Source organism: Physella acuta, unplaced genomic scaffold (genome assembly GCF_028476545.2).
Source record: "Physella acuta isolate Inbredline_101_S28 unplaced genomic scaffold, ASM2847654v3 ptg000476l, whole genome shotgun sequence".
NCBI classification, from domain to species: domain Eukaryota; kingdom Metazoa; phylum Mollusca; class Gastropoda; family Physidae; genus Physella; species Physella acuta.
This window is the reverse complement of record NW_026731995.1, coordinates 749028-767885: the sequence shown is the minus strand read 5'-3', so window position 1 is coordinate 767885 and position 18858 is coordinate 749028. Positions and strand designations below refer to the sequence as shown.

At 39.2% G+C, this 18858-nt stretch overlaps 1 protein-coding gene across 4 annotated transcripts; it reads left to right on the top strand.

Annotated features, from left to right (window-relative positions):
• The first annotated feature begins 1337 nt into the window (after nt 1–1337).
• On the top strand, nt 1338–15348 carry LOC131944027 (protein fem-1 homolog B-like). Of its 4 annotated transcripts, XM_059304473.1 has the most exons (3): nt 1357–1580; nt 4602–4680; nt 12991–15348. In XM_059304473.1, exon 3 carries the CDS (start codon nt 13150–13152, stop codon nt 15070–15072), a length of 1923 nt encoding a protein of 640 aa, XP_059160456.1. In that variant the 5' UTR covers nt 1357–1580; nt 4602–4680; nt 12991–13149; the 3' UTR covers nt 15073–15348. The 4 variants fall into 4 exon arrangements, with proteins under 4 accessions (XP_059160458.1, XP_059160456.1, XP_059160455.1 ...); XM_059304475.1 differs by lacking the exon at nt 4602–4680 and having other exon boundaries at nt 1338–1399; XM_059304472.1 differs by lacking the exon at nt 4602–4680.
• The last annotated feature ends 3510 nt before the right edge of the window (nt 15349–18858 follow it).

Here is an 18858-nt window from a genome sequence, read left to right as displayed (position 1 = left end):
GTACGCCAACGTATTCATAGTCTTTTGCACTCACTTAAACGAACGTAGGTGACATAGCTAACACGGGGAGGTTCGGAGCGCCAAATAGCACCCTGTCGGGGCGCCGGAGGATGCCAGGATTCGATTCAGTTAAAGAATATAGTAACTATTCTTATCCATAGTCTATCACACGAAATTATGCATCATAACGCTCACATGATAGCCCAGGGCGCCAAATCGAACCCTGCCGGACGCGCCTGATTCAATTTAGTGAACGATTATAATACCCCAAGCTTATCCGCACACGGAAAGATAGAAGTAAACATAGAGGGTATTTAGGAGCTGACTTCTTAACTGTTATAATTGATAAAAAAAATAATTAGTAAACAGTACGTTCAGTGTATAAAATAAATAAAAGGCAGTATTTAAAATGCCTACAACATTGCAATTGATCGATCCACGCTAATAATGTAATTATTTTTTTCCCCAAAAACAGTAACAAAAAAGTACATTTTTCTCCACCAAGGTATTTTTTTTAAAAAGGCGAGTAATTGTGTTTTCCTAATTTATTAAGGGACGTAATGAGCGCTAAAGAAGTAAATGTAAATAATTTTCAGACACAATAACAATTTTTGTGAAAAGTGATACATTTTTAAAAATTTTGTTTGATGGACATGCCGACAATTATCACTTTAAGATTGAAAAAGAAAATTGTTTTGCAACACCTTCAATATTAATTTTTTAAATAATTAATTTAGATGACAAGCACTTTAGATGTATAACACAATGACGATGAAGTCTTTTTATTTTCTTATATATATTCGTAATCCGCTGTCCGCTATATACATACATACATACATATTTGAACTTTATATATTAGATTATATAATACATACACACTTACGTGCATAAGTCACGGTCCAAAACAGGGTTTTCGCAAAGGGCCAGGGCATAAAAGCTTTGACGTACATAGGTATAATAAGCCTATCTATAAATATTTTAGAGATTGGAGTAAACATTTTCTAACATTTTCAACACACCTCAGTTACTCAGGCTCCCCCTCCTACTCCCCCCCCCCCCCCTAATAGTGTTAAAACTAGATGTACTAGCCAAAATACATGGGAGATTCTTATATTAAAGACACATCTATTTATTTATATTTTAGTGCAAATGTATAGATCTAAGTTTGTTCTATTTTTATTAACATTTAAAGAATGTATACAATTGAATAAGGTGTTTATTATTTTATCTAGAATAGAAAGAACAACAAACAACTAAAACTTAACTATAAAACTAGAAATTATAGACGCATGCGCAGCGAATACATCTAGATCTACAACTTCTTTTAATAATGTAAACAGAAACAGTGTAGGCCGTGGCCTATATTATTATCGCTTTTTTACTTAGGCTTAATGCTTTGGTATTCTATTCTATAATTCTAGATTAAGATCTAGTCTAGGTTTCTAGAACTAGTCTATCTAGTTTTAGATCTAGATCTAGATCTTGATATAATAATTTTAAATGTATGATGCAGATAAGATTGAGAGTGTGGTTTGAGTACTTCAAGTGACAAGTTACACTCACAAATGAAGTAGTTTGAAGTAAGATCTAGATTCGGATGATTATAGATACCAGTGTCCGATAATGGAATCATCTTTAAAATAGGGGTGTTGGGTTGTTAGTAGTATTGTAATCTCGACTCATTTTATGGTTAGAAATTAGGGTTAGGCGTATGGTTGGACCAGGGTTTGGGTTAGGGACAGGGTTAGCATTTGACATTAGCCAGCCATGTGTGTATTTAGTTAACTACCAGTAACCTAACACCCCTTTTTTTAAAGAAGATTCCATTATCAGACACAGGTGTAAACATTCTCCCCTAGATTCTGGGGTAATCTATAAAATGCAATAAATCTATCGTTTTGTTTTGGGTACGTAAAATTTATCGCCCGCGACTAGATCTAGTAATGTGAAAAACAGGTGACTCCTAAAATTTTAATAATCATTTCACATTTTGAGGAGGATTTATGTTTTTTAAAATCATCATGCAAAAATGTTTCCTTGTTTCATTTTTCATTTCGAAGTGTCTACTCATGCAATAAATCTATCGTTTTGTTTTGGGTACGTAAAATTTATCGCCCGCGACTAGATCTAGTAACGTGAAAAACAGGTGACTCCTAAAATTTTAATAATTATTTCACATTTTGAGGAGGATTTATGTTTTTTAAAATCATCATGCAAAAATGTTTCCTTGTTTCATTTTTCATTTCGAAATGTCTACTTGGAAGAAGATTTTTCTCGCCGTCTCCACTTAGTCGGCAAAAGATAGCTCTGCGCATGCGCAGTGACCTATGGCTAGGGTTAGCGCTAGAATGAGGGTTAGGGGTAGGATTAGGGATAGGGTTAGGGATAGGATTAGGGCTAGGGTTAGGGATAGGGTTAGGATTAGGATTAGGGATAGGGTTAAGGATAGTGTTAGGGTTAGGGATATGGTTAAGGATAGGATTAGGGTTGCTGTTAGGGTTCTGCGGTTGTAAACACACGCATGCGCAGTACCATCGAAAACATCGCCGCTAAGGCAAGTCGTAGTTTCTCTCCATTGCGCATGCGTATCGCATGCGTATCTTACTCCGGCTAGAATCGGCCTTTTCATTTATGTACCTGTTTTTAAACAATTGAATTAAAACTTGGTAATCTATCGGTTTAGGTACGTAAAATCGCCCGCGACTAGTACAGGGGCGGAACTACAGTGCCGCCAGACCCCGGGGGGCCCGGGCCGTTTTGGGGCCCGCTGCCGACCATAATCAGTTATTTTTTACAGTTAAAAAAAACTCTTGCATTTTTGACTTGATGGTTGTTTTTTAAAAAGAATACTGTAGCTGTGGTTTTATTATCTTTATTCTATAGACACCATCCTGAGTCCTCTTTCTCCTACAATCAAACACACATTGTTGTCGGTAAAATTCTTTTGAAAATAAATGAATCGCGTGAAAGATACACAAACGTTCAAACCACTTCCATGACTTATTTCCCTTTTTTAAATAGTCAAATATGTGTGCTCTCAAGCACCTTTTAATAGATTTGCACTAAACAAATTAAAAAGCAATTACTTCTCTGAATTATTATTTAAAAAAAAATACATAATAGAATATGGCAAAGCATAAACAGGAAATGTATTTAAAACTAATAATATAAATACGAAAAAAACATGAAAATAAACATAACGTGAGAAACCATTGTACATACAAAGCTTTCATGCTTCATATTCTTTTGACCGACTTACTTACAGGAAGCAGTTTCTTCCAGGCATCTCAAAATTTTTTTACCCCCCCCCCCCCCCCCCGAACGAAATGAAATTTATATAATTTATATAGAAAATATATACTTTTACCAGTGTCCGCCCCCCGAAGAAAGTCTACCGCCCCCCCCAAAATTTCAAGTGCTCCCCCGGAGAAAAATGTCTGGAAGAAACACTGACAGGAAGCATTATAGCAAACATATAATTTATAAAAAATAGAGATTTTCAAAATAGACTAATAAGCACTCACAAAAATGACATGTTGTTGTAACTTGTTTTAAATTTTTAAAAAGAAGGTATTTTAAATTTTTTTTAAAAACTCGAACAAGCCCGAAATGAGTACTCTATATATTGTTATTTTCGTATTTTGTATAAATATATATATATATATAGGCCTATATATATATATATATATATATATATATATATATATATATATATATATATATATATATATATATATATATATATATATATATATATATATATATATATATATATATATATATATATATATATATATATATATATATATATATATATATATATATATATGGGGCCCAAAAAATTTATTTGCGGGGTGGCCCTTTTTTTCTAGTTCCGCCACTGGACTAGTAATGTGAAAAACCGGTGACTCCTTACATTTTAATGATTATTTCACATTTTGAGGAGGATTTATGTTTTGAAAAATACAAAAATGTTTCCTTGTTTCATTTATGTACCTGTTTTTAAACATTTGAATTAAAACTTTTCAGTAATAAATGAACACCAGCGATGTTTCCAACAGATGCAACCATGCTCATTTACTATAGCAGCGATCTTGTTAAAGTTGTATTTTTATAAGCTTATAGCGCGAGATTCAGGGGGAAGCCACTCTATTTTACAAATGGCTGCTGTTTATATAGCAAATCTTGCTCTCAGACACTGCTGTTTAAAGTTAATTTCTGGCCTATATCGATATATTTAGCCATTGATTTAGGTTTATTATTCATTTACCTATAATATTTGACACAAACATATGACAATAAACTTCTATTAAAGCCTTGACAATGAGGTAACGTTTTCGTACATTAATAGAAATAGCCGCAAGCGATTTTACGTACCCAAAACGATAGATTACCGATTCTGGATCTCCTATACTATATTAGTATATTTAAGTATATTTTATTATTATTTTTTATTTAGACCTAATTAATAATTTAGACTCTTCTAGTATTTAAATTTGCTAATGAAAAAAAGAAAATTATTATTAAATTAATATTATTTATTTAGGCCTTGTATTAAGTAGATCTATTATCTAATAGATCTAATAATATCTTACATTTAGAATTAGATCTAGAGATTTTCTATCTCATCTCTGAACTCTGAGTCCATCTCTCTGTGTACTCAACAAGCGGACAACCAATGTGAGTTGTTTCTTAGCTTAGGCTGACATGAGCCTCAGTCTCATTAATTCATTCTATTTAGCCTATATAGTATCTCAGGCCTAGGCCTTATTATTATTAAAATATTATTTATCAAAATGACTAGGCCTAGAAGGAAAAAGATATTTCTGCATGCGCAGTGACCTTAATAATTATTAATAGCTGCGCTAGGGTTAGGGTTCTGCTGTTTGTTTGTAAACACCCGCATGCTCAGTACCATTGAAAATATCGTAGCGAATGAAGGTAATAGTTTCTCACCATTGCACATACGTATCCATTTCCGGCTAGAATCTGCCCTTATTTATTTATTTTTGACAAGAGATCTAGAAGTAAAGTAAGACACTGACTGACAGTAGTTACTCTAGTTAAAGTACTAAGTAGTAGTAAGGGCCCTTCTCCTTAGGCCTAGTAGTAGTATTAGGCTAATACTAGTATTACTAGTAATAATAGTATTCAGAGGCGTCACAAGGCAGGGGGCTGGGGAGTGCGGACCGCAACTGGTGACGCCATTTAGGGGGTGACACCATGGCGAAAAATTGCAAAATATATAGAAGAAAAACGCTTTTTGCCAGTTCAATTAATGATTAATAAGAGTTTATCCACCTGTGCAAAATGTAGAGAGGAATAAAGGCTTACTAAGTATTTTGAATAACACATAAGTTGATCAATGACAAGAAAGGGGGTGACACCAAAATATGATGACTTACAATGAAATTGATGCTTTTTCCATATGAATGTGAATAGGTGGATTGTGCGCACAAATTAACACCATTAGTCAAATAGGGAAGGGGATGTCACCAATTGCAACTATATATATATATATATATATATATATATATATATATATATATATATATATATATATATATATATATATATATATATATATATATATATATATATATATATATATATATTATAGGCCCTATATATATATATATATATATATATATATATATATATATATATATATATATATATATATATATATATGTAACGAGCGAACAGTTACCCTGCTCGCAACGCCACATGTTACGAGACTATTTGCCTGTAGTGCCAAATGTAACGAGTTTAACCACTCATGCTACACAACATCGACTACAGTAGAAAGACTCGAAGATGCAGGTTCGCTATTGATCCTTTTATTACATGAATCAAGAAATGCTTCAATATAACACAATGAATCAACAGGAATGCTTCACAATAATAGTCTGAATCAACTGACCCCTAACAGTCCTCACTAGGCTTCATATAACTGAATCCACATGTCTATTGTCCTTCTTAACACAATATAACCAACTTGATATGTCACACAGACTGACTGATCTAAAGCGAGCGATGAAGAGAGCGAGCGATCGAAAAGGGAAGAGAGCGAGTTCAGTCGTCCCCTCCTATTTATCCCTTGTATTCGTACTCGTCCTCGTACTTGTATTCCTCCGTAATCGATACTTGTACTCGATGTCTCCGACTACTAGTTGCGCAGTTCTAACGTACAGTCCGTTTAATAAACATCTGCATCCTATCAATCAAAGTTGACAGGCCGTCTGAATCCCCTCGTACCGTTTCCCAAAATAGCACGCGTTGGCTTTGAGATTGTTATCAGTCCGATCTAATAAGCCACCTGCTATCAGTTGCATCAGACTGTAATACTGCGTCTCGGCTTATCGTTCGTTATCAGTTGCATCAGATTTGTAACTAGTAGCTAGGCCTACCCTAGTTACATCCACCCCTGCCTTTTTTTGTGTGTTTTCAACCACAAACAACGCCTGGCAGGTGCACTCCTCCAAAGTCAATCGCACAATCGTAAAAAATTTTTATTGTTCCACTCACTGTCCACGTCGTCCCATTCGTATACGATTGACAGTTATACCTATTTCACATATCAACTGTGTCTACATCATCTTCCTGAGACACAAAACAGTTCTAGAATTCACATCCACCCTTTCCATTTGGTGCCTTCACCAGTTCACTTTTATACCTTTTTTTAACAGTCTGTTCTCATACCAGCGCGACCATGAAAGACTTGATGGTTGCTGACAAAAAATTTCGTCTTCCTTCTGTTCCTCAAACTTCTCCGCGGACCACTTATCTGATGGTCTACTGTCTCTCTGCTTCTGGAAGGAACGGGATCCTCTTTGTTGCCGTTATCCTCCACTTGTGTATCGCGGTTGTTCTGTTGATGGTGATATGGTTCCGGGATGGGTATGTGAATTTCCGTTGTAACTTCCGGTTCCCTAATTGTCTTGGATTTCCTTGTGTGTAACTGCTCTTCTTGCCTATTCCAATATTTCTTTAATTGAGCAATATTCGCCCACCGATCCGGTTTGGCGTGATCGATGGGTCTTATCTTAAAGGGGCCACCTGCTACTTTAGGCATCTCCACGACTTGCCATATCTCCTGTCCCCAGAGATCGTGGATTTTGTTTCTGCCTAACGGGTGGCTACGCAGTAATACCCTGTCATTCAGTTTGAGTGGCGGGTCCTTTGTCTGTACCGGCGGTTCCCTTCGCCGTGCTTCATGTTCTAGTCTTTCCTGTACTACCCTGTACATTTCTCTAATTTTTCTCATATGTTCATTAACATATTCCAGTGCGGTATATGAGCCAGTCATACTCTCCCTTTTTCCTAGGAACAAATCAAGAGGGAGTCGAGCCTCCCGTCCGAACAGCAACATGTGTGGCGCAAAGCCGGTTGTGGCATGGGGTGTGCAGTTGTATAGATATACCAACTCTGGGAGAAAATCAGGCCAACGTTTTTTCTGTTCAGGTTCTAGCGTACGCAGCAAATCATGCATGCTGCGGTTGAACCGTTCACACTGTCCGTTTCCTTTCGGATTAAATGTGGTTGTTCTAGATTTGTTGATCCCGTAGTGGCTGCACAGTTGGTTAATTACTTCTGACTCGAAAGCCCTTCCTTGGTCAGAGTGTAATTGTCTTGGTATGCCATATTTGATGAACCAATGTTCTATTAAGACCTTTGCCACTGTTTTGGCAGTCTGATCTCGTGTGGGCACCGCCACAGTCCATTTGGTGAATACATCAGTCATTACCAACACATGTTCCGTCCCATCCGATGATTGCTCCAACGACGTAAAGTCCATAGCCACAATCTCTAGTGGTTTTGTCGCTAGTAGGTGTCCTGATGGCTGTCTCATTTTGACAACTGGCATTTTCGCATGCTGACACCTCACACAAGCCTCACAATGGCGTTTGACCTCCATTTCCATATTGGGCCAGTAACACCTCCGTCGTAAAATTTTGTGCGTCCTGTCCTGACCCTGGTGTCCTGCCCTGTCATGTGCCAACCTTAGCACTTCTTCTCGTAATTGTCCAGGCACCACCACCTGGTGTATTGTCCCATCAATTTGGTCATGAATTCTCCGCATGAGAACACCATCCTCTATACTGAGACGGTCCCACTGACTCAGTATTTTCTTTGTTTCTCGACCAAATTGTTCTCTTTCCCTTCTTCCTGGGAATTTTTGTTCCTGGACGTATTTCAATAGCGGTTGTAAGCCACTATCCGTTCTCTGGGCATCTCTTATCTTTTTGTGATTAAGGCAATTAAAATCACTACTGTCCATATGTCCGGGCTCTGTGGATATGTGCTCCACCCCGGTCTGCCCGTTCTGCCTCACTTGCACCCCGTGAGGGATATCTGTTGACGCTCTGACCTCACATATTCCTGTCAGCGTTTCTTCCTCATCGCCCGGTCTCTCGTAAGGATTCCTTGATAAGGCGTCCGCATTGCCATTGGACCGCCCCGGGCGAAATTTTATCTCCAGGTCAAAGAGTGCCAATTCTGCTGCCCATCGCTGTTCGATGGATCCCAACTTTGCTGTCTTTAGGTGACTCAGGGGGTTATTGTCAGTGTATACCACACATTTAGCACCTAATAGATAGTCCCTGAGTTTTTCCGTCACAGCCCATTTTAATGTCAAAAGTTCTAGTTTCATGGCGCTGTAATTTGTCATGTTCTTCTCTGATTCCTTCAGAGCTCGACTGGCATAAGCAATAACCCTGAAACCTTGCTTTTGTTGTTGTGATAGCACAGCTCCCAGACCTTTAGAGCTGGCGTCAATTTCTAGCCGAAATGGTTTGTCAAAGTCTGCGTATCCCAATATCGGCGCCTCTGTCAAAGCCTTTTTCAAGAGCTTAAACGAGTTCAGGCATTCATCAGTCCATAATTCACCTATCCGGTGTGTTTTACCTTTCTTTTTCTCCTTACTGTGTTTCTTTGTCATTTTGTTTACCAAGTCATGCAATGGTGCGGCAATTTTTGCAAAACCAGGTACAAATTTTCTATAATAGGAAGCAAAACCCAAGAATGACCTGACCTCTACCGTAGTTGTTGGTTGTTTCCATTCTTTAACAGCTGCAATTTTATCTGGGTCAGTGGCGATGCCATCCGACGAAATCACATAACCCAAAAAATGTACCGATTTCAGACCAAAGCAGCATTTGTCTGGGTTCAGCTTTACTCCTATCTCCCTAAGACGGAGAAACACTTGTTCTAATCTTTTTAGATGGTCCTCCCAAGTTTTTGAGTAAACTAGAATATCATCCAAGTACACCAACATTATTTGAAATAGAAAGTCACTCATAGCACTCTGCATTACTCGCTGGAATGTAGCAGGTGCATTAGTTAGACCAAACGGCATACGGGTCCACTCGTACAGTCCCAGTGGAGAAATAAATGCAGTTTTATGTTGATCGTTGGGGTGCATGGCCACTTGGTGGTAGCCGCTAGCCAAATCCAAGGTAGAAAAAAATCTTGCTCCCCCCAACGCATCAAGACATTCATCAATACGAGGCAAGGGGAATGCATCCCTTCTTGTGATATTGTTCAATTTCCGGTAATCACAACACAGTCTTATCTCCCCTGACTTCTTTTTTACCACTACTATCGGTGCCGCATACGGGCTTGTACTGGTTGTAATAATTCCCTTTTTTAGTAGATCATTCAGGTGTGCTTTCACCGCCGAGTAGTGACTTGGTGGTAATCTTCGGTAGGGTTGCGCCACCGGCTTGTCTTGTAGTAAGGGTATCTGGTGTTTGATTACTTCCGTGTACCCCAAATCACCCTCATACGAGGCAAATATATCACTGTATTTATTCAGCAATTCATTTAGTTTTGGGTCCTCAGTTTCCGGGAATGTATATGATCGGCCATCCTCTTTCTTCCCCTCGGCCGTCACATTGACCGACCTAATTGTTACTTCATTACTGCTGGTATTGATCAGTTCGATGTACTGTGCCGACCTTTGTACCTCGACGTTCTGTGGTACTCCTACCAGAGTGTTAGGCGGTATAAAAATTTCCTCATCCAAAACATTTGCTACCAACCCTTGAACTAGTCCGTTTTCCGCTGATGTGTATGTCCGCAGTAACACGACGCCTGCCCTCAGTGCGGCGCCACATGGTTCTATCATCACATCACCATTCACGCTTCTATCACCAATTTGTAATGTGATTGCCTTGACCGTGTTTGCCGGGACTGCTGTCCTTCCTCTGGTCTTGGCAAACCTGGCCAACTTGGATCCCCGACCAGGTGTGGTCGATCCGACAATATTTGTAAGAAATTCTGGCAACTGGCCAAGAATATTCATGCCCAATAGGCAAGGTATATTTGACACATTTGTCTCTAGGTTGTGTTTCGTAACGAACACCCCAACCTGCTTCAACCTATGTCCCGACACCACGACATCTGCCAGAAAATAACCACAGTATGGAATGGTTAGTCCATTAGCTGCCGTCAGGCGCATGCATGTGTCAGACCTCAACCTATGGTCTTTTCCTTTCATCCATTTGGTGTAAAAATTTTCCGTGATTGTCGTCACCTGGGAGCCTGTATCCACAATTGCCTTCACCGCGATGTCCCCAATCGTAATCACCATTTCTGGACAGACTCCCATCATTTTGTTTCTTGGGCCATAACCTCGCCCCTCTGTAGCCTGGCCCTGCCTTACAGAGGACGACCGTTTCCCTGGCAGTACCGTGCCATATGTCCGGGTTGTGAACAGGACAAGCAAATTGGTCGACCGTCGGCCGTCCATTGAAGTAATGGCTTGGCAGGACGCGGCCGTCCAACCTGTCTCTGTTTTGTCCCGTTCTTTTCCTGATTCTCAGCTGTTGACCTGCTTTCTAACCTCTCCAAACGTTGGTCAACCTTATCTAGGTGGGCCAACAGTTGAGCCATCATGGTCTCCATCGTGTCGGCCCCTGTGGGTGGGGATTGTTTCTGTTCCGGCACAGAGACTTTGTCCACCGAACAGTTCGATTGGTCCTCATCCTCGGACCTGCGGATCGCTGAGTTCCTGACCTGAAGGAAGGTCAACTGCGGGTCTTTGTGGACCTCCTCTTTCAACTCTCTCCTTAAGATCGGGGTTGCTAGCCCCTCGATGAAATGGTCCCTCAGTAGGCGCACATCAATGTCAGGTGTTTTGCCCTTTACCGAATCAAAGGCCCTGTTCAACCGGTGTGAGTACTCCATCACACTCTCCGCCATTCTCTGCCTTAAGCCTACGAACCCTGACAGCAGTTGCGATCCCGACCGTCTCTCCCCAAAGGTCTCCATAATCAGATCCAGCACCTTATCTGGATCTGATTGGATGGTTTTATCGTGGCATTTGACCTCTGCCCTAACCGTCTCTCCTATACTGCCCATCAGCAGTCTTAATCTTTCCTCTGGTGACATGCCTCTCGAGGCCCAGGCCGCTTTGACCTCCTCACTGAACCTGTTGGTTAAAGTTGGATCACCGTCCCCGTAAAATTTGTTAATGTGGGACTCTCTGGGTAGGACCACTATATGGGTCTGCTTCTCGTCCAGAGTAGACATTTTATTCCGTAAGTAACAAAAATAGAGTTCTTTCTTACCGTGTGTGTATGAAAAATTTTTCTCGTTCCTCAATTTTCACAGTTCCTGAATGTCCGAATTCACACACACACAAAACACAGTTATGCACAAGGTTGACTATGGGTGCCTAAAGCGGCAAGTCTAGTTGAATTCATCCTGTCCGACGACGCCAATTGTAACGAGCGAACAGTTACCCTGCTCGCAACGCCACATGTTACGAGACTATTTGCCTGTAGTGCCAAATGTAACGAGTTTAACCACTCATGCTACACAACATCGACTACAGTAGAAAGACTCGAAGATGCAGGTTCGCTATTGATCCTTTTATTACATGAATCAAGAAATGCTTCAATATAACACAATGAATCAACAGGAATGCTTCACAATAATAGTCTGAATCAACTGACCCCTAACAGTCCTCACTAGGCTTCATATAACTGAATCCACATGTCTATTGTCCTTCTTAACACAATATAACCAACTTGATATGTCACACAGACTGACTGATCTAAAGCGAGCGATGAAGAGAGCGAGCGATCGAAAAGGGAAGAGAGCGAGTTCAGTCGTCCCCTCCTATTTATCCCTTGTATTCGTACTCGTCCTCGTACTTGTATTCCTCCGTAATCGATACTTGTACTCGATGTCTCCGACTACTAGTTGCGCAGTTCTAACGTACAGTCCGTTTAATAAACATCTGCATCCTATCAATCAAAGTTGACAGGCCGTCTGAATCCCCTCGTACCGTTTCCCAAAATAGCACGCGTTGGCTTTGAGATTGTTATCAGTCCGATCTAATAAGCCACCTGCTATCAGTTGCATCAGACTGTAATACTGCGTCTCGGCTTATCGTTCGTTATCAGTTGCATCAGATTTGTAACTAGTAGCTAGGCCTACCCTAGTTACATATATAAAACAGGATTTTGGGGGGGGGTGACAACATGAGGTCCCGCACCGGGTGACACCCGACCTAGTGACGCCACTGATACTATTACTAATAATTAGTAAACTACTAAGGTGATGCACAATTATTTCTTATAAAATTATAAAATTACTATTAAGCCCTGATTAATTACTTTAGATTTAGAGTGCAAAATTGATCATTTACATAGCAGATATGAACATAAACTAAACTTAAAAATATATTTAGTGTAAAAATATAACATAATAAAAATATCACCTAAATATAAAAAAACAAAAATATATCTTATTCATCAGTCATGACTAATGCTTTAGTTATTGTAAGATATTATTCCCAGTCATATTTTGCATGAAATGATAGCCCACTAGGAATAGCCGTATACAGTCTTTGGTTTAAAAAACGTCAACTTACCACATCTTTTGTTACAAATTAAATGATTGGATATTTACCTAACTTTTACTATTGTTAAAATTAAATGATTGGATGTTTACCCATCTTTTAATTTTGTCCTTCCACAGAAGCAAGCAGGGGCTGATATTTGAGTTTATTTTGGTACATCCTTTACTCCTAGGTCCCTGATTATGTGTACGTGAATGAGGTACAGACTGTGAGCCTATCATCAACATTGTGTTCTTTAGTCTGAGGGGCTGCTGATACTCCCAGCTGAGGCAAACAAAATGGCCACACTCACCAAACAGGAAATGGAACAGTTAAAAGAAAAGGTCCATTCGGCTGCTAAAGAAGGAATGGCTATTAGTATTTTTGCACTCCTTTGGAATATGGACAAACCAATAGTTAAAGAAATTTTAGACCATCAAACAGAAAGTGATGGTCAGAAAACTACACCCCTTGTGATAGCTGCTAAGCTTGGAGAAACCAAAGTTGTGCAGGTGTTGTTGAGTAACTTTGATGTGAATATTGAGCAAAGATCCACTGTACGTTTTGATGGTTATGTCATCCAGGAAGCTACAGCTTTGTGGTGTGCTGCTGGTGCCGGTCACCTGGATATTGTTGAAGTGCTCATTAAGAATGGAGCTAATGTCAACAATGCCACAGCAACAAACTCAACCCCCCTGAGAGCGGCCTGCTTTGATGGGAGGCTGGACATTGTCAAGTACCTGATAGAGCACGGAGCTGACCTTAACATACCAAACAAATACGACAACACCTGTCTGATGATCTCCTGCTACAAGGGACACACCAAAGTTGTCAGGCACTTGCTGGAGAAGGGAGCTAACCCAGATCTCAAGGCACATTGTGGCGCCACCTCCATTCATTTTGCAGCCGAGTGTGGTCACCTAGAAGTTGTGAAGGAACTGATTCACTTTGGAGCTTCCATGTTGGAAAATGATCTGCATATGACCCCCTTAATGGTGGCAGCTGAGTGTGGTAAAGAAGAGATTGTGCACTACTTCCTCAAGCAGCCTGAATGCTCACGCTTAAGTAAAATTGAAGCCCTGGAACTTCTTGGAGCATCATTTGCTAACGACAAAGAAACTTATGATTTGCATAAAACTTATGAGTATCTCAAAGAAGCGATGGCTCTGAGAAATATTGACAAATGTAGTGGAAGTGGAGTTTTAAGGATTCAGAAAGCAAGTTTCCCAGCTGTACCAGCTTATAACAATCATGTGGAGTGTAAATCAATGTATGAACTAGAGATGATCAGAACAAATCGAGATGCATTACATATGGAAGCTCTCACTATTCGAGAAAGAATTCTAGGAGCTAATAACCCTGAAATTCCCCATCCTGTGATATTCCGAGGCGCTGTGTTTGCTGACAATGGAAGGTTTGACAGATGTATTTCCTTATGGATGCATGCTATGGTTTTAAGACAGACAAATAACAGATCTATCAATAAGGATTTGCTGAGGTTTTCCCAGGTTTTCTCACAGATGGTTACATTGAAAGCTGACTTAGTCTATGCAGATGTAGAGCTAGTGTTACAGCATGGCTTGAAAGAAATCGAGTACTTTCTTACAGCACTCAAGAATGATTCCACCTGTGAATCAAAGTCCACAGCCTCAGAGCTGTATCAGTTAAATATTTTATCCATCATTTATCTGGTCACCATAGCATGCAGGGTTGTGCGCTGTGAGGATGAGAACAAACGGCTACACAGGCTAGTTTATTCTTTCCTCAAACTCCGTCCCTCCTTGAAAAATGGCTACTCTCCTCTTCATATAGTCCTGGATCCTGGAATTTGTGTGGACGATTTTCATGTGAACACAATTGTCATCTTTCCTGACAAAACTCTGATGTCAATGCTGCTGACATGTGGGGCAGACATGGATGCGCTGGACAGTGCCAGGAACTCTGCCCTGCATGTCATTACAAATGCCAAGCTGTCAGAAAGCCAGGAGAACCTGCGTCAAGAAATGATCAAAGAGCTGCTCCAACGCGGGGCCCACTGTGATGTGGCCAACAACAAAGGCCAAACCCCTTTCTGCACCGCTGCAGGCCAAACCTTAAACACTCTGATCTACTACAGCAACATCTCACTGAGGTGCTTGGCTGCACGCTGCATCAAAAGAAACAAAATTACCTATACAGATTGCATACCTCAGTGTTTAGAAGCTTTTGTTGACATACATTAATGTGCTTGCAAACTTGCTGGAACTTTTTTTTTTTTGAAATTGTATGCAAACTGTTGCAAAAAATTTGAATGTAATATGTGTATGTGTATTTTAAGTGTAGTTTATGTTGAAATAGATCAACTACTTAATCAAATTTAACATTTTTTACTTTGGTAAATTGTAAACTTTTCTAGATAATTTAACAAGATTTACTTGCTTTGTAACAAACTCTTTCATTGAAACTTTCAGCTTTTATAAAACCTAAAAGCTGCATTTTAAACTACTATGTGGCATGACCTATTTATTCTTCTTCTTCTTCTTCGTTCTTAATTATTAGTGTTGAAGGGGATCGAGATTTATCTGCCAGTGGGTTTGAACTCGAGACTGTTTTCGAATTTATCAACCATGACAATTTTTGCCGACTCGACCACGCCTCCAACACAATTAAGCGTTACGTGTCAACTGGTTATGCGCCATTGAGGCCATTGACTCCGATTTCAGCCTGCTTTTCTTTTTGGATTTGCTTCCATAGCCTTTGTCCAACCAAGAACAAACTACAAGGCAGCAGTTGTTTAATCTTTGGAGTTGTCTCTCCTAGAAGAGTGGCTGTCCCCAGCTAACGAGCCTCATCTGCCCGAGGGTTCGAACTCGAGACTTTTCGGTTTAGCAACCATGAGCTTTACCGACTCGACCACGCCGACCCTAGACCTATTTATGATTTGAAAGGTTTATAGAAATACTAGCATACCCATCGCGCACAAAATTTTGGGTTGATGCAATATTTGAAGAGGATTTTATCAATGTGTTACCCAATCATGTATTTGTAGATGTCTGACCTTGTTTTTTTAAAAATCAAAACAGGCGCTATATTTTTTTGATGCGGGTTTGTCCACACTTTGGCCTTGCATGTACATTAATCACCCTCCATAATAGTGAGGTAGAACACACCTCGGCAACCACCTAGGTGTCATGGGCGTAATGGGGTGCTCTCTGTAGACAACGGTTACACTACTCCAGGGGTGCCATGTACCACCCTATTGATGGGTGCTCTTTAAAATGAATGTAGGCGCCATAGTGCTCATGGCAGACCCTGGGGTGCTATATTGCACCCTATCTGGACGACGCGCTTCATTTGATTTAGTAGCCCATTGTATTCATACTCTTCAAAATGAACATAGGCACCATAGTGCTCACTGGGATTGGGAAGCAAGGGGCACCGCCTCACAGAATTAAAAGAAAATTTATTTGCAGAGACCTTACCTGGAGCATTCTCAACAACTTCCCAAATTTTCATGGCGATCGGATGAAAGGTGTAGTAATGCATAAAGGACAAACACACAAACACACTTTCATTTATATATAAACTAGCGTGCCCATCTCAGCAGTCTCAGAAGAAATTCTGACGCTATATTTTAAGAGGGTTTCATCAATATGTTACCAATCCTATTTTCATAAGACCTTAATCTTATAAGTCGTCCATCGCAATGAGCTGCCACAGCGTCTGGGTGCCATATATTAAATGACTCTAGTAACCTATCGTATCCACAGCATAATATCTCAGGCTATAAAATGAACATATGCACTCACCGGATAGCCCAGGGAGCTAAATTGCACCCTGCCGAGGTGTCGCCCCTGCAAAATTAAAACTGAAAACTTCCAGGAGCATTCTCAACAACTTTCCAAAGTTGGCAATCGGATGATATGAATTCCCCAACTATACATTCCTTAGATTTCTTAAATAACACGTTTCAAAACTGAATTAATTTTTTTAGCTTTCTGTTGTCAGTACAGCTTTATGAGATTGGAGAATCATTATTCTGTTTGTGAATATATTAATTTGCATTCATTAGTTGACAATCCTCATTGCTGGCTAACATAGATATCTCACTAGATAGCCCTAAACATCTCATTAGATTTTAATCATTGGAGTCTTTCATTTCTTTAGCTGCTGTCTTTCATTTGTTAAGTTGTGCACCGATTGTAAACACATCCTGCAAGTGTGTGGGTTTAACAAACAGATAGCTCATACAATTCCATGTTTTATATACATAGATAAAGCTCGTCAGTTCCATTCTTGTACAGACCTGAACTCTGAAAACATGGGAGGTAGATGGCATCACAATAGAAAACCTGTTTTTATTGATGTAGCCCATCAGTGGATGAAATTGTCTAATTTAGTAGTTTAATAGCAATGTCAGCAAGTTGTGTATACAATTTTTTGTTGTAGATGTGTTAGTATTTGCTTTAAGCAGTAGTAATGTACATTTGCCTTGAAATAAAATATTTACATTTCTTTTTCGTACCAATTTCTTATTAACAAAGCTTGAAAATCTCAGATTTGTTTTAGCTGAATCCCATAGGATGCAACACAAGCTCTGCTCAATGCTCATCTGTAATTTATTGAGTGACACACACTGCTAAAATAAGGAGAGAGTCTCTAGACAGACAAAAACACATTCAAACACAGAAGGCATGTGTATATATGAACTATGTATTGGGATGAATGCATTTCTATATCAACAATTGGACCAAATGAATTGACAAATATTTACAGTATAAACAGGGCTCAGAGATAAGGCAGTGCTGGACTCTTAGTTTATTGGGAGTCAGGACTCAAGTCATTGGTCAGAAACAAAAATTGTATTTTAATTTTGAGTAAAAATGATCTTTTTTTAAAATTAGCTTTATTTTTTGTTGGGATTTGATTTGTAATAACTGACACCTAGCAATAGGATGAAAGACAATGCATTTCATGTAAAACTAAGTACATTCAAACACTATTAAAAAAAAACTGGTGTTTTGGTGAATTACAGAAAATAATGCATGCTTTGAATTATAACAGAAATAATGATGCCATTTCTTCCATTAGAAACATTTGAATATTTGATTAAAGATGCTGACCTATAAATGACGTTATATACACCTATCCATCAACACACAAGCCTAAAGGGCTTGGTCAATGGTAAAACAAACTAGTTGAAGTACGATAACATAAAACCACTATCTATTTACATTATCATATTGAACTGGTTTTATTTGCAATCCTGTATGATTACAGTTAATGGGCCATCTCACTCAACTATCATTACAGCTCATAGCAGCCTACATATAAAATCAACTGAAAGAAGCTTGGAGAAGAAAGCATCACATAATGTCCAATATCAAACAGTGCACAAGGCATGGTAAGAAACAGATCAACATCTAGATAGATGTACTCTAAACATGCACCAGGCGCGTAGCACATATTTGATCTAACAATAAATAGAATCAATCTGACATTGACTTAAAAAAATAAAATCAAGTTGATTCAAACATTGAAAAAAATACAACCATAACAAACCCACTTTGCTCAGAACTAAGAAAAATCCATACTATACCAAGCCTAAGAGGATTCTGGAATCAAAAACATGATTAAAGAATTCTTAAGACAATTTATGTGGCAGTGTGTATTACTTTCGTGGCTACCCTAAATGTCTTGAGAGAATCTATGGAGATTACCAGCTACATTAATTTAAACTAGCCCAACAACATTACTTGCCAAGTTAACTGAAACTAGCCCAACATCTTTACCTGTGATATTAATTTAAACTAGCCCAACATTACCTGCTACATTAGTAACAGCTCAGCTTAAATCAATGCCTATTTCACAGCACAATACAAATAAATGGGGCTACTCAATACACTAGTCAGACAGTTGGTGTGTCAGGCATTAGGGGAGGATGGTGGTTGGTGTCAGGCATTAGGGGAGGATGGTGGTTGGTGTCAGGCATTAGGGGAGGATGGTGGTTGGTGTCAGGCATTAGGGGA